The sequence below is a fragment of the Xenopus laevis genome, chromosome 4L, assembly GCF_017654675.1.
Source record: "Xenopus laevis strain J_2021 chromosome 4L, Xenopus_laevis_v10.1, whole genome shotgun sequence".
In the NCBI taxonomy this organism is placed as follows: domain Eukaryota; kingdom Metazoa; phylum Chordata; class Amphibia; order Anura; family Pipidae; genus Xenopus; species Xenopus laevis.
In genome coordinates, this window is record NC_054377.1 from 69,620,400 (window position 1) to 69,635,783 (window position 15,384).

A 15,384-nucleotide genomic window follows, 5' to 3' on the forward strand; every position below is an offset into this window, starting at 1 on the left:
TAATGTGTAGTATTTAATCAATGCTACTCAAAAGCACAAATGAAAATCTCTCATGTGCCAAGGCTCTTCCACTACCTTATTAATTATTCTGTGAATCAACACCCAATTTAAAGTAGCCATATGCAATGGCAGATATTCAGATCAATTCTACAGATTGTCTAACCTAGTATTAATAAATCCATATTGATACTCAAATGTTGTTGGCTTTGGCAATAGGCTGTACAATAGTAATCATCTACAGAAAACTTTAGCATTTAGCATTGGCATAACATTGCAAGATAGATAGTTTGGCATGACCATAACAAATGGGCAGCAGATATAGAAAGTCATTCATTCATTATTTACATTTTAAGAGTGAAATATGCCCAAGGGATTGTGCTTTGGAGATCACTACCCAAGAGCAATATTTGTTGTCATATTGGATTTGAGAGAAACTGGTTCAATTCCCATTCCAGGCACAGATCAGCCTGAATACAAAATCTAACAATCAAACTCAGTGGATTTTTTTATAAATGTTATTTTTATTTCATGTTGTCCACATTATTACAAACTTGGAAATATATAAGGAATACAAATTGCCATGTGCCGTATCATTTAGACCTCTAACTTTTCTGTTTCATTTTCTTTGTTTGCTTTCTTGTTTAAAAAAGCAAAAAATCGCCATCTTTTCTTCTTCTTCTTTTCTTCAACCTCTTCTACTTTTCCTTTCTCTATATCTATTTCAACATCATTGTCTTTTATATCAGGACTGGGATTTTTTTCTTTCTCTGCATTCTTTTGCTTTTCATTGGCTTATTTAACTTTTTTCTTTGAAAAAGAGAAAAGTCGACGTTTCTTTTTCTTTTCTTTTCTGGTGTCAACCGCATCTTTTTCTTGAAGCCCCTCCTTTGGCTCAGTGACCTGCTTCTCAGTAATCTGCTCATGTGACTCTTCAATATTCACAGGACTGGGATTATTTTCTTTTTTGAGGTATATTTTTCCCAGCCTTAACCGCTTCTGCTATTATTTTAGTATTTGCGGTTGTAGGTAAATCAACCAGTCCTAAAATATAAAATATTACAGGGTCAATAAACTGTTCCTGATAATAATCAGCAATTTTGTACCATCTGGTATACGCATGGCTACTTTGTGGATAGTACTCTATGCAGACATATATATTCTTATGAATATGTTACCCTTTAGTGCCCACTTACATATATTTCATATACTTGCAGCTGATATCGCCCTCACCCCCTTTTGAAGTATTAATACCGGAGAACATAACAAAAATCATTCCCCAATTACATTAAAATATGGTATGAGCTCATGCACAGTATTATGGATAATCAGGAGAAAATATTTACCAGGCACATAGATGACGGTATGTTTCTCATCAGGAAATTCCACTGCAATTAAAAAAGAAAAAGTTTAAGTTTTTTCCTATATTGAGACTCATACATAGTAATACAGTATATTTAAGTATTTACAGGGAACATTATGTCCTTATGGGCATTAAGTTGAAGCACTACTTGTTTTTCAAACTAGAATAAATCATTTTTGCAAATGTTTTTTTATTCTCATGGAACTTTCTATATTAAGATAAATATTGTAACCAGAAAAATCAGTGTTTAGACTTTTTTACCGACATTAAACCTGCCTCTGCGTTTCATGTGGGGTCATGTGAATGTAAATGGCCCATTATAATTACACGGCTTGAGTTGATTGGATATTAAAGGAACTGTTACTTCCAGCAGCACCTGTGTATTCACTCTAAGCATAGGGGCCGGCCTGGAGTGTCGAGGCCATAAAGGCCCGGCCTAGGGCAACAAGATTTTAGTGAGCGCCAGTCGAATTCTAAAGAAAACTGGGAACTCATAGTGCTGTACATGTAATCCCCAGTGCTCTAACTACTATATATTCATTATATTATTTATGTAAATAAACATAAAGAATATATATATATATATATATATATTATTTATATTTATTACTTGTTTTTGGACTTTATTTATTTAAAATGAGAATGTTCTTTGCAGAATTCCCTCATTGCATAAATACTGTCCGTTCTCACCTCCTGTTGTTAAACCCTGTAGTTTCCTTGCCCCACAGAGAGTTCTATACAAGTGTCATTTCTCATAGGGGTTTGAGAGACTGGATGATCAAGTGGGGCATTTAGCATCAGAAGAGGGTTATTTCTCTAGGGTTTTCACATGGGTTCAAATATAGTGACTGGAGTTCTACTGACTAATGCATTCTCTCTTTCTACAGATGAATGGCCTCTCATTGGGAAAATAGTCCTTGCAGTAATTCTACTCTTGGGTGTAGCAGCCTTCATACTCCTCCTCCATGGTGTTTGGTGAGTATGTCATTAACTAAATTGCACGTTGTAATACAATGGAATCTCAGGGAACATAGGGTTTGATTGGTCTCACCATTTCTATCATCTGTTTAACAGGCAAGAGATAAAAAGCCAGAAAGAAGAGGAAGAGTGGCAGGAGGAGCTAAAGAGCACAACAATTAGCTGTAAGTTAAAACACAAGGGGTTTTATATATATATATATATATATATATATATATATATATATATATATATATATATATATATATATATATATATATATAGAAAAGTCTCCCTTTAAGCGGAAGGTGTTCATATATTGTACATGATGGGAATAACAGAGAAAATACAGGAAAGACAGCCCTATTGTAGCTCATAGCCTTTTTATATATATATATATATATACAAAACGATGAAGGATCTTCATCCTTCATCATTTTGTATATAATACATTGATCTTGCACCTCTGCCTCGTACATAATCGAGTGCAGACACCAACAGCATTTATATATATATACAAACAAATTATCTTTATATATATACAAACAAATTATCTTTAAGTTTATTTACATAAATATTCCCTATTTATTTTAAATATTTTGAAATAATATAATGAATATATAGTTGTTGTTATCTAGTACTTATCCTTTTTTTCATTATATAGATATATATATATATATATATCATATTATTGCTGAACATGAACAAATGCCTCAAAAAACCTGTTATGCAGGACCGGATTTCTGCCTTGGGCTAGAGCACTGGGGATTACATGTATAGCACTACGAGTTCCCAGTTTTCTTTAGAATACAACTGGCGCTCACTAAAATCTTGTTGCCCTAGGCCAGGCCTTTATGGCCTCAACATTCTAGGCCAGCCCTTATGCTTAGAGTGAATACACAGGTGCTGCTGGAAGTAACAGTTCCTTTAATATCCAATCAACTCAGGCCTTACCATAAGCCGTGTAATTATAATGGGCCATTTACATTCACATGACCCCCCATGAAAGGCAGAGGCAGGTTTAATGTCGGTAAAAAAGTGGGTCTAAACACTGATTTTTCTGGTTACAATATTTATCTTGATATAGAAAGTTCCACGAGAATAAAAAAACATTTGCAAAAATTATTTCTTCTAGTTTGAAAAACAAGTAGCGCTTCAACTTAATGCTCATAAGGACATAATGTTCCCTGTAAATACTTAAATATACTGTATTACTATGTATGAGTCTCAATATAGGAAAAACTTAAACTATTTATTTTTTAATTGCAGTGGAATCTCCTGATGAGAAACATACCGTCATCTATGTGCCTGGTAAATATTTTCTCCTGATTATCCATAATACTGTGCATGAGCTCATACCATATTTTAATGTAATTGGGGAATGATTTTTATTATGTTCTCCGGTATTAATACTTCAAAAGTGGGTGAGGGCAATATCAGCTGCAAGTATATGAAATATATATGAGTGGGCACTAAGGGGTAACATATTCATAAGAATATATATGTCTGCATAGAGTACTATCCACAAAGTAGCCATGCGTATACCAGATGGTACAATATTGCTGATTATTATCAGGAACAGTTTATTGACCCAGAGATATTTTATATTTTAGGACTGGTTGATTTACCTACAACCGCAAATACTGAAATAATAGCAGAAGCGGTTAAGGCTGGGGAAAATATACCTCAAACTGATGAAAAAGAAAATAATCCCAGTCCTGTGAATATTGAAGAGTCACATGAGCAGATTACTGAGCCGCAGGTCACTGAGCCAAAGGAGGGGCTACAAGAAAAAGATGCGGTTGACACCAAAAAAGTAAAGAAAAAGAAACGTAGACTTTTCTCTTTTTCAAAGAAAAAAGTTAAAGAAGCCAATGGAAAGCAAAAGAATGCAGAGAAAGAAAAAAATCCCAGTCCTGATATAAAAGACAATGATGTTGAAATAGATATAAAAAAAGGAAAAGTTGAAGAAGTTGAAAAAAAGAAGAAGAAGAAAAGATGGCGATTTTTTGCTTTTTTAAACAAGAAAGCAAACAAAGAAAATGGAACAGAAAAGTTAGAGGTCTAAATGATAGGGCACATGGCAATTTGTATTCCTTATATCTTTCCAAGTTTGTAATAATGTGGACAACATGAAATAAAAAATAACATTTATAAAAAAATTTGATTTTGTATTTAGGCTGATCTGTGTCTGGAATGGGAATTGAATCAGTTTCTCTCAAATCCAATATGACAACAAACATTGCTCTTGGGTAGTGATCTCTAAAGCACAATCCCTTGGGCATATTTCCCTCTTAAAATGTAAATAATGAATGACTTAATTTACATATCTGCTCCCCATTTGTTATGGTAATGCCAAACTATCTATCTTGGAATGTTATGCCAATGCTAGATGCTAAAGTTTTCTGTAAATTACTACTATTGTACAGCCTATGGGCAAAACCAGCAACATTTGAGTATCAATATCGATTTATTAATACTAGGTTAGACAATCTGTAGAACTGATCTGAATATCTGCCATTGCGTATGACAACTTTAAATTGGGTGTTGATTCACAGAATAATTAACAAGGTAGTAGAAGAGCCTTGGCACATGAGAGATTTTCATTTGTGCTTTTGAGTAGCAATGATTAAATACTACACATTACTGTTAGTCACTTACCCAGCATCAGACTGGGCCAGTGGGACACCAGGAGAAAACCCAGACCTACTACCTACCCTGCGGGAATATTAGAGGGGTGTGGTGTCAAGGTTAGCATTTTTAGCTGTTAGCTTTTTTAATAATAAATAAGGTCAAATCGTGGATTCTAGTTTAGTCAGACTTTTTCATTTTGAAAAAATCCGAAAAATTTGGGTTTTGATAACTAACCCCCTATGAGTTGACTCATAGTTTTATGGTCATTTTATGGTTAATGTATTGGTTATACTATTAAAAATTGGTCATCAGTTCAAATGCTTTTCTCACAGATTGTGCCGATTTGTTACAAAGACACACACTCCAGGCGTACTTCGACAAGACATCTATAATCGTCAAAATATACTTGATACCATTATTATATTTCTGAAAATCTATCATAGATACAATATCAGCTTGCCATTGCGCATCTATGTCTGAAACAACCACCGTGTTTTTTTTTTTTAATTCTTCCGTACCGGTTTATGCAGAATGTATGTATCTTGATTGTTTAACCACGCTGTTTCATAGTCTTTTTATATCACATTTCTTTACTTCTTTGTGAAATTTTTCAGTTCCACCAAATGATCCCGGTTCTTTAGCAGAAAAATATTGATTTTGTATATATGGTCAATGCCAGTCTTACTCCACATTGCTTTACTGTTATCATACACATCAAATCTACGCCTGGCGAAGTGCAGCGAAGTCAACGCTGGCGCAACTAAATTTGAAGTAAATTTGAAGTAAATTTGCCCCATGATCTTTAGTGTCTATACTGATTTGGTCTGGCAGAGATTAATATTAACAACTATATATGATGAAGAATTGATGGTGACCCTCATATGTATACACAACGATAATGCATTGTACATTTTGGCTAATCCATGCTAATTTTAGAAATCTCTGAAACATATTTACTACATAAATGTAATTCTAGCTAGGTTTAAATGTACTGAGGTATGATAAATAATCTCCTGGCAGCATATTAAAATATTCTATGAGAACTTCCAGTATATTACCTGACTAGTGATGTCGGACGGCATCGGCGATGGTGGCTTTGAATAATTGGCTTCATGAGAACTGCATCCAGAATCATGTGAGGAAACACTGACCAATCGCTGAGGGCCCCCAGTGGGCTGCGGGAGGCTGCGATAGCGACACGCGGAACCTGGTGAGTGTGGGTGCACAGCAGCAGGCCATGAAGGGGTAGTCTTTGAACTGTGATGATTGGATGGGCAAAACAAGGGAGGGACAGATTATTTATAAGGTAAGAGTGTAAGGGATTGCAGATGGATGGAGTGAGGCAGTGAAGTGGGCACAATTTAACGAAATGTTAAATGCTTCAAATTTTGATTAGCCTGAGGTAGCAATAACACTGGATTAGTGTATCAGAAACACTTTTGAGATCAGAAAGGAAAGTTAATGTCAGGATGTTATTATCTACAATGCATATATATATATTTAAAGCCTAGTAATAAGATAAGGGATTTGATGTTCCTCAAAATAAAATTTAATAAGGTGTTATATGATTTGCTCGGGCATTCCTTAGACCAGGGATCCCCAACCTTTTGAACCCATGAGCAACATTCAGAAGTAAAAGGAGTTGGGGAGCAACACTACCATGAAAAATGTTCTTGGGGTGCCAAATAAGTGCTGTGATTGTCCATTTAGTAGCCCCTATGTGGATTGTCAACAGACATTGAGACTCTGTATGGCAGTGAACCTAGTTCTTATGCAACCAAAAGTTTCCTCCAAGCCTGGAATTCAAAAATAAGCACCTTCTTTGAGGCCACTGGGAGCAACATCCAAGGGGTTGGAGAGCAACATGTTGCTCACGAGCTACTGGTTGGGGACCACTGCCTTAGACTCAAAAATGTCATTCTTCGCAAAAAACGAAGAACCTCACACTGTGACCCTCTTCCATGAGCCGAAGTAGCAGACATACCTGCACATGCTGGATTTGCGAGACCCAGAGCTGCTTGGTGATGAGGGAGGTGTCTGGTAGGACCATGTATAGTCTGAACCTTTTAGGTCTGTAATAACCTGTTAAGATCAATAGCAAGGTTATGTTTATGTGTCTGGCATACCGCCTTAATCAATAAAATATTACTATAATCAAACACACACACACACAGAGAGTACAAATAAGCTGCACACAAATGACTTGCTAAATAATATTGTTGTGGTTTATCGTTCAACATTTAAGCCCCTGTTTGGAAGTTGCTAACAATGTAGACAACCAAAATATCTGAAGAATAAAACTATAAGTACCGTATATACTCGAGTATAAGCCGACCCGAGTATAAGCCGAGGTACCTAATTTTACCAAAAAAACCTGGGAAAACTTATTGACTCGAGTATAAGCCTAATCACACACACACACACACACACACACATACCGTACTATACACAAAAACTCCCCACACATATACTATATACACACACACACTCCCCACACAATAATGACAAGGCACAGAGGAGGCAGAAAGCAGTGGATGTAGTACCTTTGCCCTGAGCTTGCCATCAATTAATCCAAAATAAACAAATCAAGGTTTTTATGAAACACTGCTAATATACACCATGCAAATTATTGTAGCTGCAACACAAATATATTGGATCCAGAAGGGCCAAGCAATATTTTTGTACATAAATGGATTTCTTTTAACACTAGCCTCTGAATCTCATTTCTTTTATTTATTCTATTTTCACAGAACTGGCCCCAGGGAGCATGAAGTGGCTTTGTATTAACTGCGCCTATAAAAAAAAACACATCCTTATTTGTCATGGCTATGTGCACAGGCAGCACAAATGGGAAGGGAAGAAGAGCTTATTATTTCCGCAAGTGAGGGAGTGCTACCGCCGCACTCCTTTAAGCCGCTCCCTGTCCCCAGTCGCAGGACTTTGCTGCGCGCCCGCTCTTACCTGGGTTTGATCCGGGCGGCACTCTGTTCGTAGGCCCAGGCAGTGGGTCAGTAAAGGTGGGGGTCGGGTATATTCCTCCCGGATACTGGGACCCTGCAATTTCTTGCCTCCTGCCAGCCCCTCACATCGCCTCAGGGAGGCGGCAGCAGTGCTGGTGGTGATGCACGCGGAGGGACGGTTACCGGAGCTGCTCCCAGCATGCATCATGGCGGCGCCTCCTCCTCTCTCAACGTTCCTAATACCGGTAGTTCTGCAAATTTACCGGTAAGGCAGCGGTCTTCAAAATACCGGTATATCATCGACCAGAGGGTTTTTTTTCTTATACTGGCTCGAGTATAAGCCGAGGTAGATTTTTTCAGCACATTTTGGGTGCTGAAAAACTCGGCTTATACTCGAGTATATACGGTAAGCAAGTTCTGTGTGCAGCTTATTTGTGTTCTACATACTACTTTGTTTAGCATGTGCCTGGTCAATAACTGAGGAAACTTGTGTGCAGTGACTATATATATATATATACATACATCATTATTTGTACGCAAAGCAGACGGAATCCTGGGTTGCCCAGTTAATTTACATTTTCATGGCATAACATATAGGTTGTAAAGCACAGCCAGGACAGCAGTCTGTAGCTGGGATTTTATCAGCAACCCCATGCCCTGGTTTTTAACTGATAGCACCCCCTTAAGCAAAGGCTACCTTGCCCTCACCATGAATTGGTGCCCACTTGGCCACGGCTGGGGGGGGGCATCAGTTACAACCAGGAGGTTTGGACTAAAATAAATAAAGGTGTATATAAAAGGCGATATGATCAATAGTTCAATCTAGTCCTTTGCATCTAGATTTTATTTTGACCCATGCATTTTTCAAGGCTTTGGTTGCCACTACCAATATACAGTTTGTGAAACCCTGAGCCACCCCACCCTTTGCACCTCTGACCTGTTCACTGGCTGCAGGCAGTTTGTGCGGTTCATCTGTCAGCACCACTAGGTCATCAATGATCGCTTGGAGGTGAGTGACCTCTGCCAGCATGTGAATCTCTCCATTCTGCAGTAAAGGAGATGCAAAAACTGTAGGGTTAACAAAAATCTTTTGCATTCTTAAAGCAAGTGATGTATTTAAATTAGTTAATTCCCACAAAAGCACACGTTATAAAAAATATATATATTTTTCCTATTCTGTTCTTTTTTAGTTACTACTACTACCCTTATTTTTTGTGAGGACAGCATATCAATTAGGGATGCACCGAATCTTTCTGCCAGGCCGAACCGAGTCCTAATCCTAATTTGCATATGCAAATTAGGGGCTGGGAGGGAAATCACGTGACTTTTTGTCACAAAACGAGGAAGTAAAAATATTTTCCCCTTCCCACCTCTAATTTGCATATGCAAATTAGGATTCAGTTCGGTATTCCGCTGAATCTTTCACGAAGGATTGGGGGGTTCGGCCGAATCCAAAATTGTGGATTCGGTGCATCCCTAATATCAATGCAGTAACAGGTTGAACAATCAATACAAATACTTCTTGTTTGAAATGTACAGATTGTTTTCTTAAATAAAGTAAAACTGAAAACATGAAAAGACTGGAATTTGAATTCGAATAGAAACATTTAGAAATGTCATTTATATTTTCAAATGAAATAAAATAGTGCGAACAGGGTACACCAGTCTAGCGAAAAAATTATATTTTATAATACAAAAAGAAACCAACATGTTTCAACCCCAAAAGTGGGGTCTTCATCAGGTGCACATGCAAAATTAGAAAATGCAGGTGCCCCTGACGAAGACCCCACTTATAAAGCTATGTAATAAAAGATAATTTTTTGCTAGACTGGTGTGCCCTGTTCACTCTATTTTATTTAATTAGTATTTATGTGGGCTGTCAGGCAGCCATCAGACAGTGAGAATTCATATTTTCGATTAAGACCATTCAGCAACCACATTAGTCTTAGTAACAAGAAACATGAAGGGAGGGTGGTTCATGAATGCTGCTAAAAAGAATGATTTGGCAATAGAAAATATGGTGATAAGTAGAAAATATTTCTAAATTTGGAGGCCGATAGAATGCCTACCCCTGATTTAACCTAGAATAGTAAAATTCTAATTTATATAATTAGGAAACCCACACATGTAAAACACACATGCAAAGAACTGCTGCATTACACAGAGCAGGATAATTCAAACTGTGCTTCTTCTTTGGTATAGTTCCCATCTGCAGATGTGCAGGGGATGCAGGGAAATAATCAGCAACTAAAATCAATAACAAATGTGGTATTGGGTGGCAGCACAGATGAAGCAGACTTATATAATAACTGGCCCATAAAGGCAAAGCAGTGTGTCATATGGGTTAGTCTGATGCATGAGTACAAATCTTCTCAATTCGAACTGAAGAAACCTTAGTTAGGTACCTTTAAAGTACATCATAAAGAATAGGGGCTTCAATCATAGGGAATGAGCTTTGTATTAAAGCAGAGCAAAGGAACATATTTTAATAAAATACATCATATTGTGAAACCCAATATACTTGGTAATATGTGTGTCACCCTCAATATGTCACTGCAGCAATATGAATGTTCTTTGCTCTGTAAATATCAATGCCCAAAGAATGCCTAATAATTTAACAATGCATTATTGTGCTGTTATATATCTAAAAGGGGACATTTGGTGTAAATATACATCTGCCAGGGCTGAGACAGACCTAACAGATCATAAGAGATGTAAATATGATGTCTCTTTACATTAGGGATTTTGGATTCGGCCGAATCCTCGAATCCTTTGCGAAAGATTTGGATGAATACCAAACCGAATCCTAATTTGCATATGCAAATTAGGTGTTGGAAGGGGAAAACATTTTTTACTTCCTTGTTTTGTGACAAAAAGTCACGCGATTTCACTCCCCATCCCTATTTTGCATATGCAAATTAGAATTCAGATTCGGTTCTCCGGGCAGAAGGATTCGGTCGAATCCGAATCCTGCTGAAAAAGGCCGATTCCTGAACTGAATCCTGGATTCGGTGCATCCCTACTTTACATAGGGTCATTGCAACAGAAAAAAATAGCTACAATTTATTATTTCATATGTGTGCTGTACATTATAATAACAAGCAATTGTATCCTTTATAGAACCCCATACCATAAAAAGTAAAAGAAATCGTAAATATGCCAAGTAAAGTACAAAGAGAAAAGTGACCGGTTTTCCTGCTATACAGAGATATGTGATTGGATCTCCTTACTACATCTCAAACAACTTTTGTACTTGGTTCCCTATCTTTTTTTGTAATTTTCTTGAATGAACAGGTTTCGTTTGTAGAAAGATAATACAGTGGAGGCACAAAGCCCCACTGCTAAACGGAACCCACTTGGATCAGAATGAATTTGTCAGTTTCTACTTGTCTCATTTTTGAGAAGTGGCTTCTAGGTGATCTTCAAATATTTAAGGTATATAATGTAGTAGCAACTCATTTTGGCTTTCAAAAATATGGTTTAATCTATATTTTAAAGCAGTAAACAGCATGCATGAGTATGGGCAAAATGATTTTGTCTGTCCAGAAAGCCATCTTATCCAGATAGGAAATCAGTAGAAATCAAAAGGGAATGAAACACAATAAACAAGCAGTTTATTCCAATACAAATACAATCTAAGTGAGATACATCATAGCTGCATTATGTACTGGAGCTCATGGTGGCACTGTTGCCTCAACTTGAATTCTGATTCGCCTGACTGCCTGCATAAATCTTACCACCAATGATTTAAAAGCAAGTGGCATCTCCTATATCGCTGCTATAGCTGAAATCTGGGACCTTAAAGTATTAGGAGCTGGATGCATGATTACACCAAGTTGCACTAACTCAATCGCTTGCTCCACACATTTTCTTTTTAAAGTCGCTGCTATTTTCTTGCCACCACATATGACATATGCCTCAGATTCCATAACACAATGTTAATGTAGATTTTTGTTATTGTGAAAGAGTGTTAATTGTTGCATCTGATAATTCCATTTAAGTTACTGAAGGGTGAGGATCGGGGGTCTTCTGAAATAAGATTTGGAATCATAAATAATCTCCAAGGGTGGTAGACTGTGTATTTCATTGAAAAATCCACAGCCTGTAAGTTCATCAAGATCAGTAGCAAGAGATGTATCCAGTATTATTTTCTGCAGGATCTGAAAGTCTTGCCCAAACTCTGTGACTGAAGACACTAACGTGAATCCTGTTTTAGTCTCCACTGAAAATCAAATCAATTAATATAAAGTTGTCTAAAAATAGCCATTCCACTGTTCTAAGAATCTGCATCCTTATACCATGCAGAGACAAGTAACTGGATCCCCTAACTACACAAAAGTGTTTGGTTCTTCTTAATAAACCCAGGAAACATGGCTGTACAGGTCATAAATGAAAACAACTTTTAGATTTGGTTGCCTATTTTCTCTATCTTTTGTACTTTTTTTTTTACTTCTTTTGTAGAAACAGTGGTGGCACCAAGCCACACTGCCAAGGGGTGTGCCCCCTCCCCCCCAGTTACTGAAGTCACCAATATAAATCCGACTGACTGGCAAACAATTTAATTGAGATTTATCACCATTCAACTGTACTAAGAATTCTATCTGTATCCTTCTTGGGCAAAGCTGACAGCACAGACACAGACACTGTTTCACAAAATTTATGTCTCTTAGTTTGAATGCTTTTTATTGATTTTTTCAAATCCATAATTCTCTTCTGTGTTAGAAAAACCTTCATCTGTCATTACCCTTAAATACTGCAAGTCTGGGCCAGGGTTAAGTCAGATTTCTATATATTTACCAGCTTTTCATAAAGGCAACATCTCTTGAACATATAGCTGTAGCAAAATAGGTTTGAAGACTTGAGTAAAATGTAGAGGTATTCCTAGATCTGAATGCCTCATTTGGATACTATTACTGTCAGCATGATCATTATTTTCTAAAAGGTCCTTTGGGAAGTGGCCATATTGAAAGGCCATGCATATTTTCTTTATCAGGGGCAAGGTGAAGAGCAAAGAAAGAATTACTGCCTGAATGAGCACCAAAGGGGAGTTCTCTTCTGCTGTGCTTGCGTCCCTTAGTACTCTTGCACTTCCCTGGGTCTTGGTAAATGACCCACTTTTTCTTTCCCCATTACATCCATTCTGCAACATGGATAGAAAAAGTATGGCCAACATGGAAAAGTACTTGCAACACATCTGGTGAGTTGTATAAACCCTATCATAGGCTGGAAACAGAACTGGCCAGGTTCGGATGTATGACATTGGTCTCCTAGGCCAAATGGTCCTACAACAGTGGCCCCCACCTCATTTGCACGTGTGTGTATGCACAGGTTTATGGCGGAGCACTGGGGATTTGGTGCACAGCAGATTTAAAGAGCTGTCAAATCTCTGCCTGTCCCCATTGCTTCACAAAAAATTAGAATGTGGTTGGGTAGCATGCTGCTCCTAAAATCTTGCCAGCCTAGGCCTCATTAATTTCATTAGGATTATTAAATTCATGCCCTTACCTCAAGGTAAGCAGGGTTACATACTGTTACCCATGAGTTCAGTGGTGAGGAATGATTTGCCAAAGTGTCACCATTGTGAAATTGTCTTCATTCCTGATTTGTGTTTTTAATGGATCTGTTTTGTGTTACAGGCTTTTTGACCTTACATTGCAATGTAAGAACAGAAAGAAAGTAGCAGGCTAATTGTTACTAGACTATAACTCCCATAATGCTTAGCCATCAACAGAAGTTGGATACCTATATAATTTCCATCCCCTTCACAGTACCTCCTGCATTAAAAAACACTATCAGTGCAAATCCCATTTATCTGATAAACAAGCTTTAATGCCTCCTAGGCTCATTAATATCCTAAAAAGTAGGCATTAGTGCTATGTGGAACTGAGACTGTTAGCTGAGTTAATGTAATGACTATACAGTATATGCAAGATTCCCATAGTGAGGAAGCACACCAGACATTTGGCTTTGCCTTTTAGAACATTTATTCAGCAGAGTTGGCACAAGCTTTCGGGGTCAACCCCTTCCTCAGGTGGGGTTGACCCCGAAAGCTTGTGCCAACTCTGCTGAATAAATGTTCTAAAAGGCAAAGCCAAATGTCTGGTGTGCTTCCTCACTATGGGAATCTTGTATGAAATTTGGCTTGGAAGTAGCTGGAGGAGTTGAATGCACCCTAAGGAGAGACAGTAAGAGAAAGTAAGTGGTGTGCCGAAGAAAATGTATGCTGGTATATGTTATACAGTATATGCATACATAGTTAGCTGTTGTTAAATAATGTTTAATATCTAGAGGTGTTTGCTCTTACCACCACAGGTTGAAGCAGTGCAATGAAAGAACAGAAGCGCCCGCGCTCCTCAATTAGCGCTCTGCGCACTGCCTGCTTTTCTGTCTCTTCCAGCAGCAAGTACATGTCATTGACGTCCTGCAGCGCATGGTCTAACTGGGGCTGCAGATCCCCCTTTCCTAAAGGCAGAAAAAAAAAAGTAAATATTTCATAGACCTACAGGATTACACATGACAGAGATGGCTGTGAATATAATATGTATAATTACATATTTCTGCTCTAGGCATGCTCAATGCGCTGCTCTCTAGGTTTATTGAACTAGAAATCCCTGCATACTGTTTCAGGGAATGCTGGAATTTATAGTTCAACAACATGTGATTAGCCAAAGGTAAGTCATCCCGTTTCTGGATATCAGCTAAAACAAATACCTCCCTCTGCTTTTTTAGGCTGATGCTGTTGCCTTGTTTGCTTGTGGTACAGTGCTGTAGTAATATATGATATTTTTCTGTTTCAGCTGCATTGAGCAAATTCAAACCCTAATATAAAAAAATTTAATATTCAGCATGGCAGCAAGCCCCATTCACCCTGTCAGTGGTACATATTGTACCACTATGTACGCACAAATAAAGCCGACATTTAGATGAAACAGTTCGTGTCTCTTATGAATGTCCAGTACAGCGCCTTTGTAAGCGGGATCTACAGTTGCTGAGCAGTGAAAATAGTAACTGTGCCAACAATCTAATCAGTGGCTATTTACCATTTGTGAAATTAGTGACAGTTGAAAAGTGTTTTGTCAATTGTAAATTGTAACATTGCACCATGATTTTTCTTTATTTTAAGTTTATAAAAAAAAAAGGAGTAGGATATTCAATATTTTTTCCCAATGTGGGAATAATAAATTAATCTTTTATTAATCGAGGACATTCCTATTGCCACAGATCTCCAATTGTAAAAGCCAGGGTTTCTAATAACTGTTACAGCCATATCTGTACATTGTATTAAGGTATAAGTTTTATGGGAAATGGTTATGCATGAAGATGCTTAGGAGAAAGCACAAACAAGAGCACTCAGAAATATTTGCCTCCAGTCACTGCAGTTCAATAGGGCACTCACTGCAGGTTATAAATCTCACTAAGTAGATAACCTCTCTCTCTCTCACTAAGTGAATAGAAGAAAATCTATGTTTCTGG

The 15,384-nt window shown here is 37.5% G+C and overlaps 1 protein-coding gene across 3 annotated transcripts in view; it reads right to left on the reverse strand.

Moving 5' to 3' along the window:
- Positions 1-15,384, reverse strand: part of mtss2.L (MTSS I-BAR domain containing 2 L homeolog) — a 77,052-nt gene that overhangs the window by 18,034 nt on the left and 43,634 nt on the right. For all 3 annotated transcript variants that reach the window (XM_018258084.2, XM_041590254.1, XM_018258083.2), the window contains 4 exons: positions 14,216-14,373; positions 8,849-8,956; positions 6,936-7,033; positions 6,010-6,208 (listed from right to left, as the gene is read on the reverse strand). In XM_018258084.2, coding sequence (XP_018113573.1) covers positions 6,010-6,208; positions 6,936-7,033; positions 8,849-8,956; positions 14,216-14,373 — 563 coding nt within the window. The remainder of the gene's footprint in view (positions 1-6,009; positions 6,209-6,935; positions 7,034-8,848; positions 8,957-14,215; positions 14,374-15,384) is intronic.